Below are 25,866 nucleotides of genomic sequence, written 5' to 3' on the forward strand. Positions count from 1 at the left end.
ATTTTGATGTTGCTGGAAATGAGACTAAAATTTCCACAAATATATTTTACTACAAAACTGTACAAAATGTTTTGGATTGATAAGCTTTCTTAAGTATCTGAAGTTTTCATGTCTGTGAGACTACCAGTTTGATTTAAAATGTAAACGTGTATTTAGGCTTCTTCAATCGGAAATATTTCCTTGTTTATATTCATTCATAATTTTGCACGAAAGCTCAGCTTCCGATTAAAATAAGGAAATCACCTAAAAATGACACACAAGGTTTAGTCCCTTTGTATTCCTCATAACAAGTAACTAACTCAGTGATGTGGTGAAAGTGCGTATAGTAAAAAATGACACCTCTACTCGAGTATAACAGGAAACACAAACTTTTAATGTGATTTCACAAGAAAACAGTGGCAGCGCCAGCACTGCCTGACGGTCATGTACCATTTTTTGCCATTTCCTGAACAGTGTATTTAAATGCACAGATGATAAACATCTGTCTATTTGACGTCAAATCCATGTGTTTGACGTTTTATTCAAAGTGTTTTTCACAGTCTGGTTGCTTCATTTACATAAAGCAGAACATTTTTCACTTAAGGTCCCTTCTTCCTCAAGCAGCACATCTAGCAGACAATCAGCTTTTGTAGTGCAATGTTGTCCTTATATTACTTTCAGCGCTCCTATTTTGGTCCTCACTTACATGGAAAATGTTAAAACCAGATCAGCTGTTTTTGGTCCTACCAGTGTTACAGTGATTTACTATTAAATACTTAATTTAATATGACAACACATTGATACTTCAACAGAAATGCAAACTGTAAAAAATCCTTTTAAAATCATCTTTTTATAAATATGCATTCATGTAAAAATAAAATAAAAATAGATTCTTTCTTAAATCTTGAATCTCATTACAGCGGTTGCAAACCTTTCATTCAATGCTGCTCTCTTTAATCAGAGAGAAAGTCTAGGAGGTCTTTGAGCTTCAGGTGCCAGTTACTGACTGGGCTTAGCACAGAGGCTGCAGCTGAAGTGGCATGACCCTGAACTACACAATTACAGGGAGGCACTCATCTTCAATAGGCACAGCTCCAGCAGGCAGAAAGCCCGAGAGCCCCGTCAGCAGGCTTCATACTGTACAAGAGGAACTCTGAACCATGTGCAGAGACGACAGCAGACGCTCCATCAGGATACGTACAGTAGTGGCTAAACGGCCCACACGTCTTGAAGTCTGGGAGCTCCACACAGAACAACAGGTCCTGCTTTGTTTTTAGCTCGGCTTTTTAGATGTTCACAGTCAATTCTGCACAGTCCAGACCTCCAGGTCTTGTACAATAAAGTCCTCATTTGTGGAGAGAGGTGCATTGTGAAAAGTCGGACTGGAAAAGCTTGAACCACGGTACAGATCAGCATCCAGCCACAGGGCAAAGCCACTCCTAAAGACAGAGAGAACAATAGAACTTTAATATCAGATCTTTGAAAACTCACTGATAAATAAATAAATAAATGTATAACTTACCCTCCTCCACCGAGCTGCAATGAATCCCAGTTTCCACTCACAAAGTACGAGTTCACCCCACTCCACTTGTATACCTAGATAACAAAGACATAAAAACATCTTAAACTCTGTGCAGATTTCTACAATAAGTGAAATAATTTCATGAAAAATCATCCTGTAAATAGACTAGAGGTAAAACATTAATAAAAGTTCAACTCTTACCTGGAAGTCGGGATTGAAGCTGAACAAGAAGGTTTCTCCAGTACCGTAGCAGTATTTACTGACTCTGAATGGATCTGAAGAAAAAGCCCCAAACACCTGAAAATACACCAAGACACCAGTTTGTTAAAGGAGATGCTGGTAATGGAGGAATCCGTCTCATTTTCTTGGTACAGAAAATTCTTGGAGACTAAAGAGCAGGATACAAACCTTTTTGTGCATGTCTTTGACCACCAGCAGCACAGGGCTGTCCACCTCAGCCATGTTCCTGTACAGAGTCTTCAGGCTGCTCCCATGGACGGCTGTGCTGTAGACCAGCTGCCATTGATAACCCTGGGTCCTTGCTGGCATTTGAGCAGCAAGCTGTTTGACAAAGAGTTGCTCATCAGATTATGTCCTGACAGACTAATAATAATTTTCTCAATACCTTCAGAGAAAAACCTCTGATGATTGTGATCTGCACCAAATGTCCAGCTAGTTTAATGTGAAGGTTAGTTTTACTAACTTTTTCCAGGTGGTGGTCATCTAGCAGAAGGCTGTGGTCGCTGAGGACAGGGAGAACATCGTGGTAACTGAGTTCTTCTGCCTCAGAGTCGTCTGAGCTGCACAGACTCTGGCGGCGTTTGGAGTCTTTCACAGTGATGATCTGTGAGGCAAGCAGAAAATTGCAAAGATATATTCATTGTCATCAAACAAATTCGCTCCCTGCTTACTGTCACAGTAATACTCACTGCTGTCGCATTTTTGTTACTCGAGAAAAGTTTAGGGGCCTTGCATATTAAAAAGTTTTGATTTATTTAAAACTGAGCACAAGTACCACAATAACTGAACTACTGGATGGCAACAAAGCAGCAAAGTATGGTGACAGAAAAACATTTGAACCTCCACAGTAACTTCACTGCACTTCCTAACATGAATACATTCAGCAGAGTAATCTTACCTCAACATAAGGCTCCATACAGTCACTGGCAATGTAAAGCACCTTAATATTTTCTGGTAGGTGCTTCATAGCTCCTGATTTCCCTGTCAAGCGCTGCTTTCTGCTGTACCACATGTCTGCTAACCAAACTGCCATCCAGCAGCTCTTTTATATACACTGAGTTACTTTCCCTTTCAATGTCTGAAGTGTTATTGGTTGGAAATCTTAGCAGACGTTTGCACATTGGTCAACTCTGACAGTGAACAGTTTCTTTTCTCACTAAACAGGAAAACAAAATCTGGGTTAGGTTTGTAGAAGGAAACAGGATGTCCATATATAGACAGAGGGCATTCCCACAGCCTCACTTTTAACTTTTAACAATAACTGCCAACAAATTTGTCAGGCCACCACTCATTATAAGGTTTATGCCACAGCCGCACTAAATTAACAGTATTGGTAATTAACAAAATCATGTTTTATGTTTCTGTAATTGTTAACCTACCAGTATGTGCAAATGAATAATACATAATATGAATATTATGTATATTTTTTAGAGCTAAAGTATAACTATCCATGAATATTCAAACTAAAAAGTATTTGGGTTTTTTTGTTTTAATGAAAGGTGGTTTAAAAACATTTTTAAGCACCGTAAGAACACCTGAGCATCAGAGAGCTGATTCTTGGAGTGTTCTGTGTGTGCTTAACCTTCGAGATATAATAATGTATGTTTTTGTGTATATCTTACCTCCCACTTTTTAGCGGCGGTGTTGATGGGCTTGCTGAGGATCTTATTGATCGCTGCGATGTCCTTCTCCACAACCAGAATGTGGTTCTGATTTTTGTCTTTGATGACGTAATGCGGTTTCCACTGGTTCTTGTCGCCTTTGTGGCAGACCTCTGGTGACCACTGCGCAAAGAATGTGTAGAGGTGGTCAACCCTGTAAAAAAAAAAGATAAAATTTAGGGGGTTTTTAGGTTACCAGTATACTTATATAGCTGTAGATGGTTGACTTCTTATACCTTAGATAAAGAGTTTAAAGGGTTCCTGAGATCAAGTAAAATGCTAAGAAGCACAATGACATGGCAATATCAGAAAACTAAAGAGTTACTCATACTGAATAACAACACAGGCTACATTTTCTCCATTTTCCATAGAAATTACAATATAATAACAACTATAAAAAAAAAAAGCCTCTGCAATCTAAGATGTACCTGGAAATAAACTGCAACAGTTATACTTGTTTTAACCTTTTTGAGCAATTATCATCTTTGAGTTAATCCTGGAACATGTGTGGGAATGAGAAATCACTATTTCCATCTGTCCATGTTGGAGTCTGCTTTGTCTACAGTTTCAATCAGACATGACTGACAGTTCAGAAATCCCCTCTAGTCTCTTCCATCCCTCTCTGGTTTACCATGCCAGACTCTTTGCTGCAAGCCAGCAAACTCTTGAAAGGAAATCTCAGTGACTCAATGACTAAGACTGCTTCCTTTGGTTCAACGTATGTCACAATGTACGCATCCAACATAAAAAAAACACTCATTTCAACATTTTCACATGACAGTTTCTTTTTGCATGCACTTGAAATCTGACGTGCAATCAAAATCTTTTACGTTTCTGCAGTTTTAGGGCACGTTTACTTCTTTGAATTAGCTGAAACTAACTAAAGCTTTGTCTGATTCAAATGCAGTTAGCACCACCATAATCACCCAGCACCCAGCATAACAATGCTCATAGATATACTGATTTGTTCTACTTACTCTCCAACGCTATATGCAACTCCCATGGCTGAATGGAGATGAATGTCCCGATAAAAATCTCTTAAAGAAGCAGTCAGGACTCTCAGCGCTGATGAAGCGTTTGAACTTGAGTCTCTGCCATTCCCGCTTTTTATATGAGCAGGACAACTGCTGAATCAAGCTTCAGTGAACATTAACCCTCCCACTCCCTCTTCACACAGCTTACACGGGCTGCACGTATTCATGCAGGGATTACACAACAGCGCCTGAAAGCCAAAGCTAGTGATACATTAGCTTGACCTGCTCTGCAGCTCTACCATTAAGGTTAGCAGGAGCACAGCTGAATTCTGTGTCAAAGCTAAGATGTGGATGAGTGGTGAATGACACCACTGTTGCACTTTTCAGTCCAGTACATTCATCTTACAGCTACACTTCATGAGAGCTTTGCAGATGAAGATTTTAAAGAACTAGTGCAAAATGATCCAGAACACTAAAATGAATCATGCACAGCAAAGTTAACACCAGATACTGAAAAGCTCCTTATGTGTAAATGCATCACTAAAACAGTGAAATTATATATAAGATATTATATATAAGAAACTATATATAAGAATATGACAGTGGACAAGGACTTTCTTGCAGCTGGCTCGCTCAGGTTTCCTTTGAACAATATAAAAGGGGAAATGGTCAACGGCTTGGCATCAAATCAGGAAAGATGAGGCAATAAAGGAAGGTGGTCTGTAGAAAACACCCAGTTAGAACAGAGTTATTGGGTTTACGCTACCTCAGTACATTTTTATATTGAATGACTTGATGATTGCAATGACATCTGCCTGCACCTATGATTTTTTATCTTATCCTTCCCATTTCTTATAAGATTTTTATAAAGTCTTAACAAAAAGGACCTCAACTGTAGTATTGACCATTTAGAAAAGATGAGTTTTCAGTGCTGACCGTTTAGATTAACAAACAAATGTTTCAAGGGCCCCAAATGATCTGAACACGCTGAGCTGTTGATTCAGTAATCCAATTTGTTCAGAGCTGAGTTGAGCTTGTACTTTCCAAATAACTTCACTTTCTTGACCAGATTTTTCCACAATTTTCTTCAGCAATAATGACATAGGTTTGTTCATGTTCAGCCGAAGAGGTCAGAAGATTACAATGGGTACATTCTGGGGTCAGCAATCAGCCTTGATATTCTTACACAAAACCAATAGAGCGAAAAAGATAAAAATTAGACAGTGTCCACTGTGACACAGTGACAGGATTGATTAGTAAACAGATCAATAAACATAGATTTACCCGGACAGATATGAGTATATACAGTAAATGCACGTGCAAACAAGCAGATGCATGCACTTATTGTCAAAAACACACAACTGATGCATTCTTCAGTCAGCAATGTCAGCTTGACACGCGTGCACACACCTGCAGGAACACTCCTACCTCCTTGTTATAATCGACTCAAAGAGGACCTACTTGGATTTATTTTTAATGTGAGATTCATAATGTTCCCGATGATGCTGACATCGTGCTTTAAATGTAGTTATCCTGTGCTGACTGAAACGTGCATGTTTACAGCAGTTAACGTGCAAGAAACTAGTCTTGCACAGTGGGATAATGGAGTGACAGGGTTCATCACAGTTGAAAACAGCTGTCCGTGTGCACAGGCCATCCTGAGATCCTAAAAAGATTTTCAGATGAAAGAACACGTTGCTCTTAGCAATACTGTCTAGAACATTTCTTGCTCCACCTCTTCTTCAACCCTGTCTGTTCCCTGCACGACTCCAGCCAGACATACAAAAAACCACAAAAAAAATCCTACTGAGTCCACATCACACACATGCACACGCAGCCTCACACACAAGAACACAAATACCATAAAACATCCATGCACGCATGCACGTACGAACTATTTCCTCAATCCTGCAAGAGGAGTGTAGGATTTAAATGTATGTATGTAATTTAAATTTGTATAAGCTGTAGATGTTTTTTTGGTTTTTGGCGACGACTAGGCGACAAAAAAGTTGTATGAGTCGGTGGAGGGGGAGGGGGCCCTCCGTGTTCTGGTTACCAGCACCGACCTTTGCAGTGAGCAGCTTCGGTTACGTGCAGCCCGAGTTTTTCACCCGCGCTGAGGACAAAAGAAAAGAAAAACTTATTGAAGTTCGATAAACACACCTATGTGCATCTCCGATAGTTCCTTCACAATAAAAGCATCAAGCTGGATCACCATTTCAAAGCTTTTAACTTGAAGTAAGAAACGCCGGAAATGTCTCGTTTGCATTCACAACAGCGCTGAGACGTAAACCGTCCTTCACAGCGAAATGTCTTGAAGGTACAAAGACGGGAGGAGACAGACGGGAGTTTGTGGCACAACACTGGCACGTGCTGACCGTGACCGACCGGTTTTTCGAGCACGAGCAGCATTAGAGTGATGATGGGTGTAAAAAAACAATGAGCACGATTTTTCACGTAGATTGCACTATGCATACTGTACATTATTATATTAATGTACAGTATGCATAGAGATATGTGGAGTGAATTTCAAGTGCATATAGGCTAAATATTAAAAGGCCGCTTTATGAGTTCACCTAAAATAAAAGTATTCATGCAGAACAGTCAGTTTTACTAGTTCACCGGTTGTTGTTTATGAGAAGTGATAGAGGAAAGCTCATGACGTCCCTAAATTAAAATCCAATTTAGTCAAATTATCTGTGCAGATGAGTGAAAAGGAGATATATTCACCAGACCAAAGGTAGCTTTCAATAAAATGGGTCTCATATATTAACTGTAGAGCATGATGAGGAAATGGTCAGTGTGCAGTCACTGACTCAACGATTCAATTAATCTATTCAGAGAGCTCAGGATAACTTGACTAAAAGATGAAGATGGACTGGACCTTTCAACAGGACGATGAAAATTTACAAATAAATAGTATCAAAAAAGATCAAAGGAAATCCTTTTCAAAAATCCCATTAAAACTTTGAGCGAAAACCCTTAAACACTCTTGCACAGAGACGATTTTCATGGACCGGTTTTCAGTTTGTGTTATGCGTATAAGGGGGTGATGTTGTTTACTACCAGTGGTGTACTTAACCTTTCCCACAAAATACACTGATACTCATCCAGATACGTTCAACAAGCTGGCAGTTTCATTTTCCCATGACGTCATCACTAAATATAGTTATTATTGTGTTTTTTGTAATGGTAGACAAAGTGTTTGTGGTTTGGTAATAGAGCAGCAGCTATTGGGCAATGCTAAGAAAATGCAAAAAGCACACCCAAGATAGAGCAATAATACTTTTTAATACTTAATAGTTTTTTGTATTCACATGCAGGACTCACATGCACAACAGTGTGTCAGTGCTGTAAATGTTACGCTTTTCTGCTGGTGAGCACTTGTTATTACACAATGAACCATCTGAATACACCAACAATGGCAGTGAAGAAGAAGAAGAAGGCCGCATTCAGGCTTATTCAGTTATCACTGTCGGGCCTTGCTGGACATGTAACCTCTAACGCATCTTAATTGTTGCAAACAAGCTAGACTCAAAACTGAATGTTGTTCCCGGTTAAGCATTAAATTTGAACAGGTTCAGTAGATTATTTCATTTTGATGTCATCCTGTAGAGATATTTCCTAAAACAGTTATACAGAATGTAAAAATATGTTTTGACAGTTTGTCATTACTTAAACCTCATATGTAAAAAACAATTTACTCAGTCTTGCTAAAGAAAAAGTAAAGTTCTGTATGCGTGCAACTGAAGAAACTTGTTTTGAGTCTGTGCTGAAATCATATTCAATCAGGTCATATGTATATAAGAAAAATGTCCTGCCCATAGTTTGAACTGTACATGAGGATTGATTTGATTCAGAAATCAGTTTAAGGGTCAGGATACGCTTCATGGTCATGAAGCATATGCATGTGCTGTTTTATACAGGATCTGTCTCTGACATGTGTAGTGTAGAGACATCCTGATTCATGTGTAGGTTGCGGGGAAATTTCGGCACATAATTGATTTGTCATTTTATTACAAAACTGATACAGCAGTGGTTTGTGTGTGGGTGAACAAGCAGGTAAACCCACAGTGTGTGTGTGTGTAAGTGAGTTCATTGTGGAAAGCGTAGTGACAGTTTCCACACAGTTTTGGTGAAAGTGTCTGATTTCGGTTTGGTTGTCCTACTAGACTATAGATTGTACATTTTTATTACAATTGTAATAATTTTAAAGATTTTAATCCAATCTTGTCTATAAGTCTATGAATGATCAGGTTACCTACAGTTTAACTACATTATACATGTTTTAGGGTTTACATCATTTTATCTTGTTCAGTCCGTAGCTGGTTTCCTTTTTGTTTTTGAGTTTTTGATTTTCCTTTCCTCAAAATCTTCTTGCTGGGAACTTTGAGTACACATAACCAGATTAACGCAATCATGCTTTTGTTTCTTTTGTTCTCCTGCATCAAATCTGATAGTTTACAAAAACTGGTTTGTACTAGTTCATAGACTGTTAGTCAGTGTGTTCGTTGTGTGTTTCTGTCAGAAGCTACAACGTCAGCATATACATATACAGTCCATACCTTTACCGTATAAACCTATGTGACTGTAAGACATCAATATTTCATCTCATACAACCCCTTAACCTACTCCAAGGAAAAGTGCTTGTTCAGCACTTTTAAGTAGCTGAGACATTTTAATTTTAACTGCATTTAATGACACTCTGACGTAACAGGCGATAAAGGACAGATTTAAGGCTGATGAAAGTGTAATGGGTCTAGGTGTTCCAACTCAAGGTTAATCAGTGATGTTTCTATGAGTACAGCTTTCACTGACCTACATGCAAAACCACTCTAAGGGGCACAGAGGTTAAAAAAGGCTACGGTCTACAGCGACTGTGCACAATGAACCAAAGTGAGACTTCCTCTGCAGTTGGGGCGTCAATGTCTGGGAAATGTTTGTGGTTAAAAAAAAGAAAGGAGATAAAATATGCGTCATTTCTTGCGTATTTCCTGTCTAAAATTCAAGTGAATTGTTTTGCAGTAATTTTACTTTTTAAAATATCAAAACAAACATTAGATGACATGTGTTATAAAAAAGAAATGCTATTTTTCTCATATATACCATGCTTATACAACAAAACAACTGAGATATCAGTGAGGGTGGTTTCTGTCTGAGCAGCAGGGTTGGAAAAACCCCAGACTATTCTAATAGTTGTCAAACTACGTCTTTATTGATATATAAATTTATTGGCAATCATGACTTTATTGCATTACTTTATTGGACTTTGATGTCATCTTGTGATGTTGCACCCTTTGTTCTAAATTGTTTGGTATTGTCGTGTGGCTTATTTTGTGACACGTGATCGTCTCCTCCATTATGTGCATAATGCCTGTATGAATGTGCAGAAACATTATGGATGCACACTCACAGCACTTTTCATTTTGTATGTCGTTAGAAATTAATTGCAAATAATCACAGAAGCAACTGTTGTTGTTGATGATGAATTGAATTGAATTGAATTGAATTGCATTGCTATGTGCTGCCTGTGCTACAGTCTGCTAGAGTTCATTTCAAAGGTTGGCTCTTTTCCTACATTCTGGCTAACAGGTTCTGGTGGCCTGCCAAAACCAATACTTACTTAGCAGAGTGAACATTTTTTGCACTTTAGACCAGATTGTACTTTACTTAGCAGAATCCAAGGCCACCTCTGTGCTCCCTGTCAATTTTTGCTGTCACAGTACAGTCTTCCACAGACAGCCATAAAAGCTACACACGTCTTTCTACAAGTAAATGACCCAGTGGAAAAATGCTGCATCAGTTTACATTGTTAAGTGAGTTAGGTAATCTTCAATGTCACATAAGGCCAGATACATTAATGACTAAAATGCAGCAGGAATAAAGTGCAGCATGAATATGTAAAGAGCGTACTTGTTTAGTCATTTCCCCAGTAAAGCAGTAATATGAAACTAGAACTACAGAATCATCCTCTTAAATATAAAAGTTTAATAAGCAGGGCAATTGTGTTTTTAATTTGTTTAAATATTGAAAACATACTATAGATTTAATATCAAAGTTTAAAGGTGTATTTCGTAGGATTATGTGGTCTGGAATTTGTGTGGGTCAGTGACCTACTGTAACGCTGACTCAGAGCTGAACAAACTTTGGAAATTTATTCTCCTTTGTGTGGGGGACACACATCCCCCGTATCACACTCGAGGTCAGAAGCCAGTGCTTCACTATCCTGCAGTTCATTCTGCTCCACTATCACTGCATGCAGTTCACATACAGTAGCTGCAGTGATTGCACTCAGTTTAAACTCACAAAAGCTTATCAGAGGAAAAGTGTGTCATTATGTAGAGTAGAAAAAAACCAGCTGAGAAAGTCCTCTTGCATTGTAAAAGTTCACTTTTGCATCGTTCCTTGCTTAAGTTCCAGTACTGCACAGTGCCTTTCCAGAAGTATGATGTGTCCATCCAGATGCATGCCTGCAAATCAATATGTTTTGCCAGAAAAGTGAAAAGACACACCTCAAAAAAAGAATGAAATATGCATGTTGAATCCAGCATCTAATAAAACTCTGTTTTGTTGGTATTCCTTTCAAACATATGTGAGACTGAAACTACTGGCAAATACTGGTCACCATCCGCTGTGAAGTTGCTTCAGGGGCACATCTATTCCCAGTAAATTCTTGCTGAACGAGGATTATTTTTCAGGCCACTGGAAGTTCCCAGCCTCTGAAAGCTGTTGTATAATTTCCTGTCTGGGAAAAATTATTATCCTAAATAACTCTAAAAATAATATTCCCTGAATTTTTTCTTTAAAATAGGATGTGCTGTTCATAAGACAATGCTATTGTTTACATTTATCTTAAATAAGTTTGTTGTTTGACTAAAATCTCCTATATAGAAGTTTTATGAAACAGTTTTATGCATTTCATTATTTTAGATATATACACAGAGGAGGTATATTTTTAATAACAGTTAAACAATTAGGAAGCAATTCTGAAATCTCTGCTCACTGCTAAGAACAGGGCCTACTTACCCAGAAACCAACTAAGATTATTACAAAGTGAACACAAGGAGAGATGCTGTTTCATAACTAAGCTCCACATTTTGGGTTTATCAATGGATTTGGTAAAGTACTGGCACCTATCTGAGAAGCAGTGGTGCTGGGAGCAGTAACACTGTTGTTTGAAAAGGTCAAGACGGATCTAAAATGTGTCTGCAATCAAATTAGCATAAACTAACAAATGGAGAGATGGCTTTAAAATATATGTTTAAAAGAATCATCACTTACTTGATAAAATAGATTCTTTGATTCAATGTCTGTAGATTCTATGTACTATAATATAGAGATAAGAGATAGAGATAACTCTTTATTGTCATTGCACAGTCATACATAGTACAATAGTACAATAAAATTGGAAAACTGTCCTACATCGGCACTACATATAACACAACACGACACGATATGACACATCACAACGCAACACAAACAACACAACACAGTATATTAACTTAGTAATAAAAAAGAAGGGTAAGTGTATTTGAATTGCACTCTGTTATTATTGCACATTAATTGTTATTGCACCTTGTTATAAATACACCTTGTTATAAATGAAGGACCTGTACAGCGAGTGCTGTCATCTTCAGGGAGGGAAGAGGATGTCCAATGATCTTTTGGGCCATATTGATGACCCTCTGGAGTGCATTTCTGTGTGCTGTGGTGCAGCTGGAGAACCACACACCAATGCAATATGTCAGCACACTTTCAATGGAGTAGCGGTAGAAGACGGTCAGCAGCTCCTTCTTCAGGTCCATTTTTCTGAGGATTCTCAGAAAGTGGAGACGCTGTTGGGCCTTCTTTAAAACCGCAGAGATGTTAGAGCTCCATTGGAGGTCTGTGTCTATGTGCACACCCAGAAACTTGAAACTGGAGACCCTTTCCACACACTCCGCGTTGATGCTGACGGGCTGCAGCTCAGACTTCCTTCTTTTGAAGTCAACTACCAGTTCTTTTGTCTTGGTGGTATTGTGGTTCAGGTTGTTATCTACACACCAATCTGACAGCCACTGAACTTCAGCTCTGTACGCCGTCTCATCTCCCCCAGAGATGAGCCCCACCACGGTGGTATCATCTGCAAACTTGATGACTGAGTTGTCGTCTAACACAGTCATGTGTGTACAGGGTGTACAGTAGGGGACTCAGTACACAGCCTTGTGGAGAGACGGTGTTAAGGCTGAGGAAAGATGAGGCCCCACTCTAACTCTTTGTACACGGTCTGAGAGGAAGTCTCTGATCCAGCGGCAGGTGGTAGAAGGAAGTCCGATTTCCAGCAGTTTAACTGTTAGTCTGTCCGGGCGTATCGTATTGAAAGCAGAACTAAAGTCAACAAAGAGCAGTCTGGCGTAACGGCCCTGCACTTCCAGGTGAGAGATGGTGGCGTGGAGTGTTGTAGCAATGGCATCTTCAGTTGATCTGTTAGCTCTGTATGCAAACTGGAGCAGGTAGAGTGTGGGTGGCAGGCAGGACATGATGTGACGTCGGACCAGTTTCTCGAAGCACTTCATTATAACAGGTGTTAGAACAACTGGTCGGTAGTCATTGAGGCTGCTAATGTTAGTACGCTTTGGCAGTGGGACAATTGTGGCTGACTTTAGGCACGGCAGGATGCAGGACTGGGACAGTGAAGTGTTGAAGATCTTAGTGAAATATGATGTTGTATATTATAAAACTATTTCATGTTAGATGGTTTTCTTAGCCACAGCACAAAAACATGTTCAGACCATTTTTTTATGATTGACAAAAGTGCTGTTTTTTTACATGAAATACACAAAGTAACAATAATAGTCAAAGTCAAAGTAATTTATATAGCACTTTTCAAGACCCTCAAAGCGCTTTACAATTCCACTATTCATTCACACACTGGTGGAGGCAGCTACAGTTGTAGCCACAGCTGCCCTGGGGCAGACTGACAGAAGCGAGGCTGCCATATCACGCCATCGGCCCCTCTGGCCATCACCAGTAGGCGGTAGGTGAAGTGTCTTGCCCAAGGACACAACGACCGAGACTGTCCGAGGCGGGGCTCGAACCGGCAACCTTCCGATTACAAGATAAACTGCCAACTCTTGAGCCACAATTGCCCTGTAATGGCAATTATCTATTTTAAATATTTATTTCTTGGTACAAGGTTTGTTTGATTATGGTTGGATTCAGTCACAGTTTCAGTCAGTGACTATGCTACAACAGGACGTGTATTTCGACCAACACTTAAGTACTGATTTCTCGCTCAGTCATGGCTGAGAGTCACTTACACACCAACACAGTAGCTCCTTTGGATCTGTGTTTTTCAATTCCAGATCCAGTCTAATAACATATACTTAGGACAGGTCATAGGTCAGCGCTTGCTTTCTTACTCCTTGTTAGCATGAATATTTAGTCCCACGTGTAGGCCAGCCACATCACAGAGGAGAAGGTGAGGCAGAGCCAGAGGTCTGAGCTTATTAATCCCTTAAAGCCTGAAATTTGAAGTAATTGCCAGAAAGTTCTAGTCTTTTGCAAATGGAGAGTTTATTGAACCACCTGACAAATTTGTTTAAATATTAATTACATTTTAATTTCCATATACGAGTTTTAACTTGTATTGCATTTGCTGTATTTGTCTGACATTGTTTTAAAAATGTATTTAGGTTTATCAGGGGAGAGAAACTGATGATGCCGATGTCTCAAAAACTCACAAAAACTGTATCCTTCATTCCTAGGATACTATAGGAATTAAAGGGCTAATGAAAAATTGGTGATATGGTTTGTGAAATAAGGTTTAATCCCACACCCAACCGGATAAATCTCTTGGAGGGAATAGTGCTACACAATTTTATCTGATTTGTTTGCCTGCAGACAAAACTTGTTAAATATGAGCAGGACTGTGAAGGGAACAGTGTTGTGTTGTCAGTGAGCACTTTTATAGATAAATGCAACAAGGCTAAAATGCAGTTATGGCTTTAACATTCACATTGAGGGTTAGCTGACTTTCAACAAAAATGTGCAAAACATTTTCAAAAAGAGTGAGTGCCCTTCCTGCTACAGAGGCTTAGGGAATGTGGACGTAGCCCCGGTTTTCTGCAGCTTTTCAGTAAATAAGCCACATGGACAGCTTCCCAGGCTTTTGTTTTCTGAATTAATATGCTCAGCGCTCGCAGAGAACAACAAGACCACACTGAAAAGGATCACGCTTAAATCTAAGCATTACTGGAACCAGGGCTCGTAGCATTATGACCAAGGAGCAGTAAGGAAAATGCATAAGATGACATCTAGGATTTAGAGATTTTTTGCTAAACTTTGGAAGCTGAGTGTGCATGTAACATTCATGATTCTCAGAAGTTATATTCAAAGTAAAGATTGCCAGTATAACCGTAGGAGCCACAAATCAGGTCACTTCCTGTCACAAAACAACAAGGTCACTTAGGGAATTTAAATATTCCATAAAGAAACAGCTTTGCTTTTGTAGTTTATACAAATTCAGCACACATGAGATACAAATAAGTCCTCTGCAGTGGGACATCAGCATCTAATGAGCAACAATAGCAAAAGCAAAGCTGAATTAGCTCAGACAATTTAACAAATTCAGGCTAAAGCTGTACCTTACTGTGTACCATTATACACGGCTCATCGATGTATGAAGATATGTGCTAAGCTGCAAATATTCTGTTTAGAAGCTCAATGAGGGCATCTACTGGGGAGATAAGTGATTCACATGACAAAAAAAAAAAAAACTTGCATCCATTCGGACGAGCAGCTGAGAAATCTGCAGCAAGGACGTGATGCCATCATGTCAATATGGAGCAAAATCTCTGAGGAATGTTTCCAGAACCTCGCTGAACCTCTGCCATGAAGAATTGAGGCTATTCTGAAGGCAAAAGGCGGTGCAACACGTTATTAAGTGCAACGAATAAAGTGGCCAGAGGATGTATACAGTATGTGTATTACATGCATGAGTAATTAGCATTTCCTCTGGCAGAGTCTCTTGTGTTCACGCTTAACAAAAATCATAGCATCTTTAACTCTACCACCTCCAGCTTTCTGCCTTACGTATCTTTGTCAGTGCCACTTTCATTTTATTATTGTCTCGAAAATTGTCATTTCACTCATCTCCTTCATTTCATTCCCGACACTATATGCATAGGAAAAAGTATAATGTCAAAGTATATCAACTATTGTGTCGTACAGTAAAGTCACACTCATATATGTGTTTTGCTCTCAGTCTGAGAGCGTTTAAATGTTTGTGAGGTTTTGTGAACCACGGCGCCACCTTCTGGCAGTCAGTTGTAGTCACCCATGGCAGATCACGTGGTGTGATCTGTCCGTGAGTAAACTGAGTAACTGTGTTTTAAATCTTTTTAAGAGTGATATTTTTTTAGATCTGATCAAATGTAACTGCAGCCAAAATAACGGATGTTTAAGTGTGGAGTAAATCTGTTTCCTTTTGTATTCAATTCAAAGCATTTGGTCTGTGCCAAGTGGAGTAACAGTATTGTCAGTAATGATGTTTGCAATATGTTTATGCTTTTTTACAGTTTTATAGTAATATGATAATTACTTTTTTGGGAGATTCAGTAAAGTCAAGAAAAGTGCATAGTGTAAGCTCCTGTCAAACTTTGAAGATGCAAACTTCTCCAAAAACGAATCCTGTTACTTTATTGATTACTTGTTTTCAAAAGTAATTAGTTCCTTTATTGCTTAATTTATCGCTGTAGAAAGCAGTTTTATTCCCATGCAGAGAGTACAGCAGGCGCTAATGTTTTTGTCACTTTTTATGGAATCAGACTCAAAGTAATGTCAGTACTTTCAAGCTTTAAACGCTGTTTGGTCGTACTCTCTCCTGCACTCCATATTATCCATTCTTGATGAGCCACTCTGACAAACAAAATCGCGGTTTAGCGTGCTTACGGGAAAGTAACAGTAATCTAATGACTTTTTTTGTGATAGAAAACCCTTACTTTATGTGAAAAAAGTAATCGGATTACAGTAATGTGTTAGTTGTAACGCGTTAATGCCCATCTCTGGTAGTGAGCAATCCTTCGACCTCTGATACAAGACTGAGAACATGTGTTTCTGCTTGTCTTCAAATACAGGGTGATTTCACTACTATCACTGTGTGGATCAGGGGCTGTTTGTGACCCAGCAATTTGAGTTTATTTTATATTTTTGATTCCTTATGTTACATAGGAAATATGTTTAGTTCTTGTGTTGTTATTATTCATTAGGATTTAGTTGAGTTTCATTATAGTTTTGGTTTCATCTATAACTCTGTAATTTTAAGTCTTTTCTTGTCCTCCGCGTAGTCTGTCTTATCCTCAGTGTTTTACTTTCAGGTATGCCTGTGCGTTAGTCTATCCCCCGGTTTCATGTTCTAATTGTCAAGCTTGTGTTGTCATGTCTATGTGTCTCCATGTTTTCTGTTTTATTTTGAAGAGTCTAGTGTTTCCATGTTCAGTTTGTTTCATTTTATTCCCCCCTGTGGCGTCATGTTCATTTGTGTCAGCTGTGTCTCCCCAGGTGTTCACACTTCACACACTAATTACCCTTCTGTGTATTTAAGTCCTCTGTCTTCCTCTGTTCAGTGTCAGGTCATGACAGTGTGACTGGCTTTACTCTTTCATGCATATTTGAAAAAGATTCAGAGATTGTCTTGGCTCACTGCCTATATGTCTGGGTGTTGCCTGGTGGATGAGACAGTTATCTCTTTGTGCCTTTGGGTCAGGAATGGGTTCTGACTGTCATCTGTGTTATTCAAGAATCTCCTCAGTCTCATTGACACACCTCCTGTAGAGGAAACAGAGTCTGGAAATGATCCCTCGTTACTGCAGATGAGGCCACTGAGGAAATTAAACAACCTTGGTGGCAGTGCCTGAGGGTTGGATGAGATTTGCCCTGAATTCCTTAAGCAGGAATTACACTTGCCACATTAATGTTATTGCTAACACAGACAGCATGCTAACATTAAACTAGCCAAGAACCCAGAGTGATGTTAAAGCTGAGTGAATGCTGACCCCAACCCAGCAGCCAGACCCTGAACTTCAAAAGATAATAAACAGATGAACAGTCAGGCTGCTGCCTCTGATTTGACCTGTTCATGTCCCTAAAGCAGAATCACTGTGGGGATCGCTTTGTTTCTTTGTGCTGGTTTTCATCTTTGCTTTCTGTTTTCAGCTTTTTGTTTATACTTAAGTACTAAGAGAAAATCATATGTGTGTCCTCATAAGGATAGGGATTTGGATTGATGTGTGAGACTGCAGCCTACAGGTTTATATTGTTTACTGGTAAAAATGGGACAATGCGTTTCAGGTCATTTTACAGAGAAACGTGAAAGTACTGTAATAAGTAGTAGTTTATCCTTGGAGTAAATGAGTAGCATCCTGCATTACTTTTAAGAAAAGAGCCCTGTATAGGACTAGCAAAAGGCATTTCGTGATTAACAACCTGCCACTGTGTGACAGCCATGAGCTCCTATTTGTATTACAAACAGGACGGTCATTCTTGTTTATATGATCTTAAATATTAGTTTGTGGCTTGCACAAAACATGACATTTCTATTTTGAGGCCATACCTACGTTTTTGAAACTGTAAAATTGTCATATTTGTTAGTGATTTGTTTGCATACACACTATACATACAATACTGTTGCATTCTTGCAGGTTATTGTTAATAAATTAAAATATATTTAGGGAGAATATGGGGAATGGACAGACCAAAGAAACTTGTAGTTCAAACAGAGTCAAAATGAAAAAGCGCTTTCTTCCTCTTCTGTAACGTATGCGTCACAGCTCCGCTCCGCTACCATAACAGTTGGGCCGACGTGGTCGGTCGCATCTATGGCACCCCACAAGAGCTGGAACTGTTTGATGGGGAGGCCGTTGATCAGGTCAGAGACATTTGATGCTAAAATATTAGCTTCACGTTATAACCATGTGAAATGTTCTTTAATCATTTAACCTACTTTAATGTGATATTTATTTACAGATTTTTATTTTTTTGTGGGGTATAGTTTTTAACTTAATTACTTTGTATTCTACTCTACTTGCATCATCATCATCTATATCATTAATCTGTTTTAAATTAGTTATTTGCCTACATTTTAGATCTCTGGAAAATTGATAACAACTACATCTATCAGGTGATATTTGGGACCTCCAGAGGGCGCTCTCTGATCGTCAGCCAGCCCACTCAGGTCTGGTACATTTACTGGTTACACTTCCTCTTTGTTGACATGTGCAATGCTAATGTTCATCATCATGTGCTGACCTTTGGTCCTGCAGTGCAGGGCTCCTTTAACTTCTACCCGCCCCACCCTGATGCAAAGCTCAGACTGCTGAGCAGACGACTCAGTGGTAATGGGATTACGATCCCTGGGAGCTCACTGGGGAGTGTTGTTCATTTATTAAGGCAGCAATACAGATGAAGTTATTAATGAAAGACAGAAACACTGATTAATCTTTTTGTGATTTGTTGCTATATAAATAAAACTGAACTGATTAAACATCGAACAAAAAATCTCTTAAGAAAATAGCAAAGTGGGTGCACTGTATTACACTTTTTTCTTTTTTTTGGAAATTGGGTCTGCAGTTTACTGTTTTCCTGTGAACAAACAGAACAGTCATTATGTAAGATGAGTTTAGTTTGTTTCCAAGTTTAAATATATAATATGTGCTAATGACAGGTGGGGGTTTTTGGTATTAAATGAAAAGACATCAGTGAAAAAAAAATTGCACGTTTGCAGCTGTGAAGAAGCTGTGACATTTTGCACTTTTAATCAAAATCACACAAAGCTTATACAAATGATTTTACTATTTTTATTTATGCTTTATGGTTGAAGGATAAAGTTGTATAATGTTCAGTGTTTTGTGAGCAGCACGTTTTTGACTTGATCTTTTTGGAAATTGGTGGCAATCAAGAGAAAAATCAATACACAAAATAAAAAGCATTTTGGATATTAGAACAAACGCACATTGTACACATGTGTACACATGGTTTTTATGTTACGTCCTTCACTGCTTTATCTTCTCAAACTGCTTGTATGTAGACCACTGGTTGCACGGCTGCATCACACAAACAAGGTTAAACATGCTGAAAACAAGTGGCTGCTCCGTCACAGCAGGTTTTTCATTTTTCTACTGAACTTTACTTCGTTAGAATTTGGTCACAGAAGTCACAAACGTTTGTGTTGACAGAGAAAAAGAAGGATGTTGCAATAAGATGAGAGGCAATGACGCTACTGCTCTTCTTCTGTGGTTTTCCATGTACGGTAGCTCAGATAACTGCTTCCTGCATAACAAAGTGTGGTCAGAAATGCAAAGAACTGAGAGGTGAACGAGGAGATGAGAAAAAAAGGGGGAAACAAAACAGACACAAAAATAGGCTGAAGTTAGATTTGGACATAATATTTGTATTTATGTATATATATATATATACATTTTTATTTTATATATACATTTTTTCACTTCCATTTACAGCACCCAGAAACAGTCTACAGTACAACCCATTATGTTGTCCTTAGCATTTAAGTTCCCACATACATATAAACTTAAAATCTTTCCATTTTAGGAATATAAAGTTCTGGTGGAGAAATACTAAGAAAATTTCAGGTCAAGCTTTCTTATCAGTTTCAGTGCTGAGCACCAAGTTACGTACAGATTAAAATTGGAGTTATGCTACAGTCACACTGGGGAAAACAGCGGTTGTGTGTAATGAACTTGTAATTTTGGTGCCTTTGAAATGGTTGCTGGGACGACTCGGCTCAGGCATGCGACCACTTACAATCAGTTGCCATCTTTAAAGCGACTTAATAATGCATTGTACTGTATCATATCTGACTTTTTACACACGTTTTATTCTATTTTTTACTTATTTTGTCATATTTTATTAATTTAATTTACTTTATTTAAGTTATGCTTACTGATCTAGCTCTAACATTTGAGATATAAAAGTATATTTTGTCTTATCAAAACAAAACAAGACTTCAGACCAATAATCTCCATGGTAGCTCAGTCGCTGTGTTTGTAGAAATGCTGCATTTATAGCTTTCTGCTATTCTTTCTTTCTTTTTTGTCTTTAAAAAATAGTAGGTGCTCTTACCGCTGATGCTGCCCAGCAGTTATAGTTGTGTCGCCCCCTGACGTCCTGGTTGACGGAGAGAGCATCTACTACTGCTGTCACAAGATATAGTGCAGTAGCAATGCAATTAATGCACAGTGACTGATAGAGACAAAGACAGAGAATTACAGGTTTTAAAAACTATTTGCAAAATCCTGGAAAAATAGTTTTTAACAAAAAGAGTAAAGCAGCTTGTTTGTGCAGTATTTGCATGTGTCTGTGAGTTACCAGTGTGGTCCAGGGGACCTGTGGTATCCTGTTGTGGACTCCAGTGAGGTAAATTATAAACAGGCTAACTGTTAGAATCCAGAACAAGATGGAAAGAAACATCACCCAGCAGAGAGCAGGCAGATGAAAATAGTCTGTACCCCCAACCAGAATCCACACTAACATGCCACATATCTAGAAGAGAGGGGAGGAGAGCAGACAGAGTCAATACTGGCTGAAGCTCTAATCTCTCTGTATCTTTTGAATTCATGTATGATATAGATATGTCTCCAGAAATTGCATGTGGTTGGACTGATAATTCGTTGGCCAAAGATGACGTTTGTAGTTTTGTCTCGTTACAGCACACAGTGGATTGAAGATGTGTAGACTTTCAGCTTTTTTAAAGTCAAAAATGATTAAACCGCATAACTCTAACTGTATTTCATGTCACTTTAATCGCTTTAATTCTCCATCTCAGTGAGTGGGTGAGTGCTGTGGTTGTGAGTGACTAAATCTCCTTCCTCCCAACACTATTCCAATCCCCACCCTTCCCCTCCACGACAAAAGATTCTTGCTGGATGTTTCATATCACAGGAAGAAACTGTTTTCTGGTGTGAAGCATGACTGTGAGCTGTTTTGGTTTCCTTTGAAATCAAATCATTTAGTGCTCGGGAACTTAACAAAATAACCTGTTGTGTTACTGAAATGGTTCAGTGCACCTGCTGCACTCAGCCAAAGGTTAGGATTTGAAGTTAAAGAGGAGTTCCTATGGTTTAATTTTCAAGTTTTATCTGCAAGCATTAGATCTAAAATTGCAACTAATATGCCAATCTGTATGGTCACGGAACAGTTTCTTAAATCTGCAAACATAAACCCAACCAGAAAGTTGTTAGGTTTTTCTTAACAACCTAACTGCAATGGTTTGAAATCAGATTATTTTAGCTCTGGCGTGCCCAGCCTCTGAATGGCAGACAGCCAGACTGTATTTAGAGTAAGGCTATCCTGACTTTTTCCTTCAGATGATTTAGAAAGGAAGAGGGACAAAGAGGGAGAAAAAGGAGGAAGAGTTGATTTGCTTGGAGTTTTTTGGTCAACTTCCGATTTTCATAGAAACATAAAACATTCAAGGGAAATATAACTTTTCTTTAAAATGTGTAAATAGAAAAACTTCTAGAAAAACAATCATTATTAAAGCATAATTCAAGACCTGTCTGTATATTTCGAGTCTTAAAACAACCACTTATTAAGCTGTCTCTTCTCTAGCTGCCTGTGTGTTTCACAGCTATTAATGTAAACTTTTACCATAACTGTAAGTTGCTTTATATTTCTATTGATGTCTATTGTTAACATCCAAATTACCGCCCTTCCTGACAAGGATTCCTGAATGAATAATCACTTGCTTCTGGTCATTAGCTTGATTTTAGCAGTGCTGATAATGTACAAGGATAAAGGATCATAAACTCAAAAGTCACACTTACTATCTCAGCCTGGAGGAGAATTCCTTTGAGAGTTGTAGTGAAATGCTGGTCAAAAGCCAAGGTGGAGGTTGAGGTGTTGTAATCTGGTAGTGAGGGACTCCTGCGCACCGACACGGCAACAGGTCTCTCCATGATGCACTCACGCCGAGAGCCTGTCTGCTTTCACTGAGACTGCGACTGTAGCAGAGGAAGTTTTGTTCCTTTCCCGGAATCCAGCAAGGACACCCATCTATGAAACAATACTATAAACAAACACGCCATTGTCTCTTCTCATCTGATTGACTCAAGAAAGACTTTTTTTCTCTGTGTTAGGGTTTTTTAAAAGTTTACACCAGTGCTGAGTAAGATTCTTTTTTATGGTTTTAATTGTCGTTATATTGTCGTGTCCAGTAAAAAAAAAGAAGTGGTGTAGATTGGAAGGAAATAAATAACTTATAGTTTAAGGTGAGTAGAGTAAAACTGTGCGAAATGTGTTTCAGGACATATTGATTATAACTGCTTTGTGTTGATGATACTATATGATAAATGGCCTGTATTTGTATAGCGCTTTACTCAGTCCCTATGGACCCCAAAGTGCTTACACCACAGTCAGTCATCCACCCATTCACACACACATTCACACACTGGTGATGGCAAGCTACATTGTAGCCATAGCTGCCCTGGGGCGCACTGACAGGCTGCCGGACACTGACGCCACTGGGCCCTCTGACCACCACCAGTAGGCAACGGGTGAAGTGTCTTGCCCAAGGACACAACGACCGAGACTGTCGGAGCCAGGGCTTGAACTGGTGATGGGTTATGATGGGTTGCTGGGCTGATGGTTGGGGGTTGCAGGGGGTGAAAGAGGGGGCACTGACAAGTCTTGTCAGTAGGACCTAAAGCGAACCGGAAGACCACTTTAATGGCTAAAATTTGACGTGAGGGAGGTTGATTACTGGTTTACCCAGGAAGGCTCCTTGGATGATGGCCACTAGTCTGTTTTACGCCTGCGAACAGAGTCACGGGGGGTGGGCAGGCAGATGAGTTAATGTGATGAGTTCTCCAATGAAGGACTCCAGAGAGAGAGAGAAAAAAGTTAATGTGTTGCACAGAGAGATGCGGAAACATGTAAGAAGGCAGTACAGGCAAGGAAGGTGAGAGATTATTTTCAAACTTAAGGCCTGCTGAGCAAGTAAAATTTTATAAACTAGAAACTAGAACTTTACTCGTAAAGTTCTAGTTCATTATTAGAGTTCTTAAATCAGATATTGGACCTAAACATGATGTATTTCTGATGTTTTTGTAAAACTAAGTAAACAAGCACTTTAGTACACGATGGTTCAGGCTGAACTGGTTGGTCTGCAGCATTGTGATGAAGTTTACAGTGATGCACAATGCTGAACTCGCAGGACAGCTGTGATGTTCATGGTTAATGTTAGGCTACAAACTTAGCAAATTAAATTTAAAGTGATGATGCTGATGCAGATTCACTCGCTGATTTCTGCCTTTTATGCGCTATTCTGTCTAGAGTTGGGAAATTAGTCACATAGTTTGTGTAACATCTGATATCTTGTTGAATTCAGGTCACTCAATCCACAAAAAACAGGAAGCTTCCGAGCAATCGCAGCACAGATCAGAGTCTGTACACGATGAAAAACCTACTGGAGCTCACTGAACACGTTATGTGACTTATTTCTATATAATTCTTTTCCCCTGCTGCACTTCAACTTGGGGTTCCCCCACATGCCTTATCCCACTTTAATCCCCAGACATCAGACATGTTAATGTATATATTAAGTTGTGATACATTATGTCACAAATCAAGTTTTGCTTGAACTGATCAACCACAAGTAAATATTCTTTTTTTTTGTTTCATAAATATTCAATATTCATCAAACGAAAATAACAACAAGGATTAGCTCAATGGTTAAAATGTTTGTTAGTTCACTAGACAACTTGGAGTATCTTAGAAAAACCGAAAAAGAACTACAATTCTACAAGTGGCAAATTCCTTGTGGTCTCATGAAGTATGTAAAGTGCATAGTAAGCACAATAATATACTACAAAACCTATCAGAGAGTAACTTCCTGTAAATGAATTAATGAAAAAAAGACTTTCCTGTGTCTTCTGCACATAGAGCACAGTAGAGCACAAACACTGAAATGTGCAAGCAATAAGTACACGAGTGAGCAGAAGGTGCTTTTAAACAGGAAATCTTGAAGCTGTATTGATTAAAGTCTTATCTTTCAGAAAGAAGAAAGGTTTAGGATCTAATTAGACCTGTTTTATTCTACACTGAGTGTGGGCCTGCTGCAGTGCAGTAAAACAAGTGAGTGAACGGCTTTGACCATAGGGGGGCAGTAGTTATGCATAGACAGGCAGAAAACCTTGCCTCGGAGGAAATAGCAGAGCGCGGAGACAAAAGGCACAAGGTGGAGCTCCAACAAGGCTCACTGGGCTGGTTAATTGTCTGCATGTTGAGTGTGTAGCTTTCTTGTTCAACACATATTTGTTTTTGTTGTTGTTGTTGTCATTATTGTGTCGTATGGTCAAGGTAACACTATTTGGTTAAATGAATGCTTTCTCCCCACAGAAGCATGCACCCCTTAGGCATGCTTGCGTTTTAGAAAGAGAGCAAATAAAGTTTCTAACCAGCGTCATTAAATGGAAATGTTACCAACAGTTCTATACTCTACTTTGTCCAAATAAAACAAGAGTACGTAAGCCTTATGTTTGTCTTTGGCTCCTGCAGCTGTTCCCTCCAGAATGGAATCTGTGATTGGAGAGAAGTGACTGGAATAACCAGGTGGCTTCAAATGAAGCCAAAATTAATAACAAGTCAACAAGATTCTTGGGAAACAGAATAAAAGAGGGAGAGGAGGATGAGGTTCATTGGGTTGGCTCCCAAGCTCTCTCTCCCCAACATCCGATGCAAACAGATCGACCAATAACCTTCACATTAAGATGCTTTGTGGTGCTCTGCTGCAGTCAATATCTAGGACCGTGCATTATCTGACTGGATATTTTCAAGCTTTATCTTATGCTAGTTGATAGACTAATTCTGCTCTGCTGGGCACATTCTGCTCCGAAAAGCAATATATCCACTGCAGCAATCTATACTCTGCATTACTCTCTCTGTCTATCTACATTTACTGAAGCAACCGGGCAGCTTTTCTTTCCTTCCTTGAGCTAGTCACTGACTACATGTAGCCAGTACAACAATAAAACTAACAGTGAGTGGAGGCTTTTTCTGTGTGTACTGTAGGATTGACAGATGTGGGCACAAAAGCACATTAGTATTTGTTTGAGGACAATGGATTTTCTATGTGAGCTGTCTAAAAGCTAATTATCACAATAGCTTTGGGGTCACTTCACTTTCAGTTTGTTAATTAAAAATGGAAATACAATCAGAATGTCATTTACTAATGTCAAGTTATGCTCTCAATTATTTCTTGAATATTGTTGTGCACATGAGTAAAAACTTACACAAACGGTTTTATTTTAGTGCATCATCAGTATAGTTCTGTGAGTTTATCCCCATTTCATAGCACACACGTGAATGTAGTCGTGAAACCACAGAGCCACTGTTTTCTTATATACAGCACGCAGAAAGCAAGCTTTGTAGCTAAGGTGTGCATTGCAAAATGTGCTGTCAGCACAGCGTCGGCACTGAATGTCTGAATAATGGAAGC

General features: G+C 39.0%; 3 protein-coding genes across 4 annotated transcripts; 1 reads left to right on the top strand and 2 right to left on the bottom strand.

The window, feature by feature from the left end:
- Nucleotides 1-352: 352 nt before the first annotated feature.
- Nucleotides 353-4,545, bottom strand: LOC113032522 (nuclear receptor coactivator 7). 2 transcript variants are annotated; one of them, XM_026185480.2, is made up of 7 exons: nt 4,380-4,545; nt 3,364-3,556; nt 2,205-2,345; nt 1,910-2,062; nt 1,703-1,798; nt 1,502-1,575; nt 353-1,418 (listed from the first exon to the last, which is right to left on the bottom strand). In XM_026185480.2, exons 1-7 carry the CDS (start codon nt 4,403-4,405, stop codon nt 1,280-1,282), a joined length of 822 nt encoding a protein of 273 aa, XP_026041265.2. In that variant the 5' UTR covers nt 4,406-4,545; the 3' UTR covers nt 353-1,279. The 2 variants fall into 2 exon arrangements, with proteins under 2 accessions (XP_026041265.2, XP_026041266.2); XM_026185481.2 differs by lacking the exons at nt 3,364-3,556; nt 4,380-4,545 and adding an exon at nt 2,640-2,902.
- Nucleotides 4,546-16,410: 11,865 nt separating this feature from the next.
- Nucleotides 16,411-18,802, top strand: LOC145431917 (zymogen granule membrane protein 16-like). The gene is given in 5 exon segments (XM_080308279.1): nt 16,411-16,423; nt 18,185-18,282; nt 18,481-18,588; nt 18,682-18,762; nt 18,764-18,802. Coding segments are annotated over 5 exon segments (339 nt in total).
- A 342-nt stretch (nt 18,803-19,144) lies between these two features.
- On the bottom strand, nt 19,145-22,432 carry cmtm8b (CKLF-like MARVEL transmembrane domain containing 8b). The gene is made up of 4 exons (XM_026185310.2): nt 22,196-22,432; nt 20,739-20,912; nt 20,493-20,612; nt 19,145-19,716 (listed from the first exon to the last, which is right to left on the bottom strand). The coding sequence occupies exons 1-4, from the start codon at nt 22,325-22,327 to the stop codon at nt 19,630-19,632; spliced, it is 513 nt and encodes a 170-aa protein (XP_026041095.1). The 5' UTR covers nt 22,328-22,432; the 3' UTR covers nt 19,145-19,629.
- Nucleotides 22,433-25,866: the final 3,434 nt, after the last annotated feature.

Source organism: Astatotilapia calliptera, chromosome 11, assembly GCF_964374335.1.
Source record: "Astatotilapia calliptera chromosome 11, fAstCal68.1, whole genome shotgun sequence".
Classification (NCBI taxonomy): Eukaryota; Metazoa; Chordata; class Actinopteri; order Cichliformes; family Cichlidae; genus Astatotilapia; species Astatotilapia calliptera.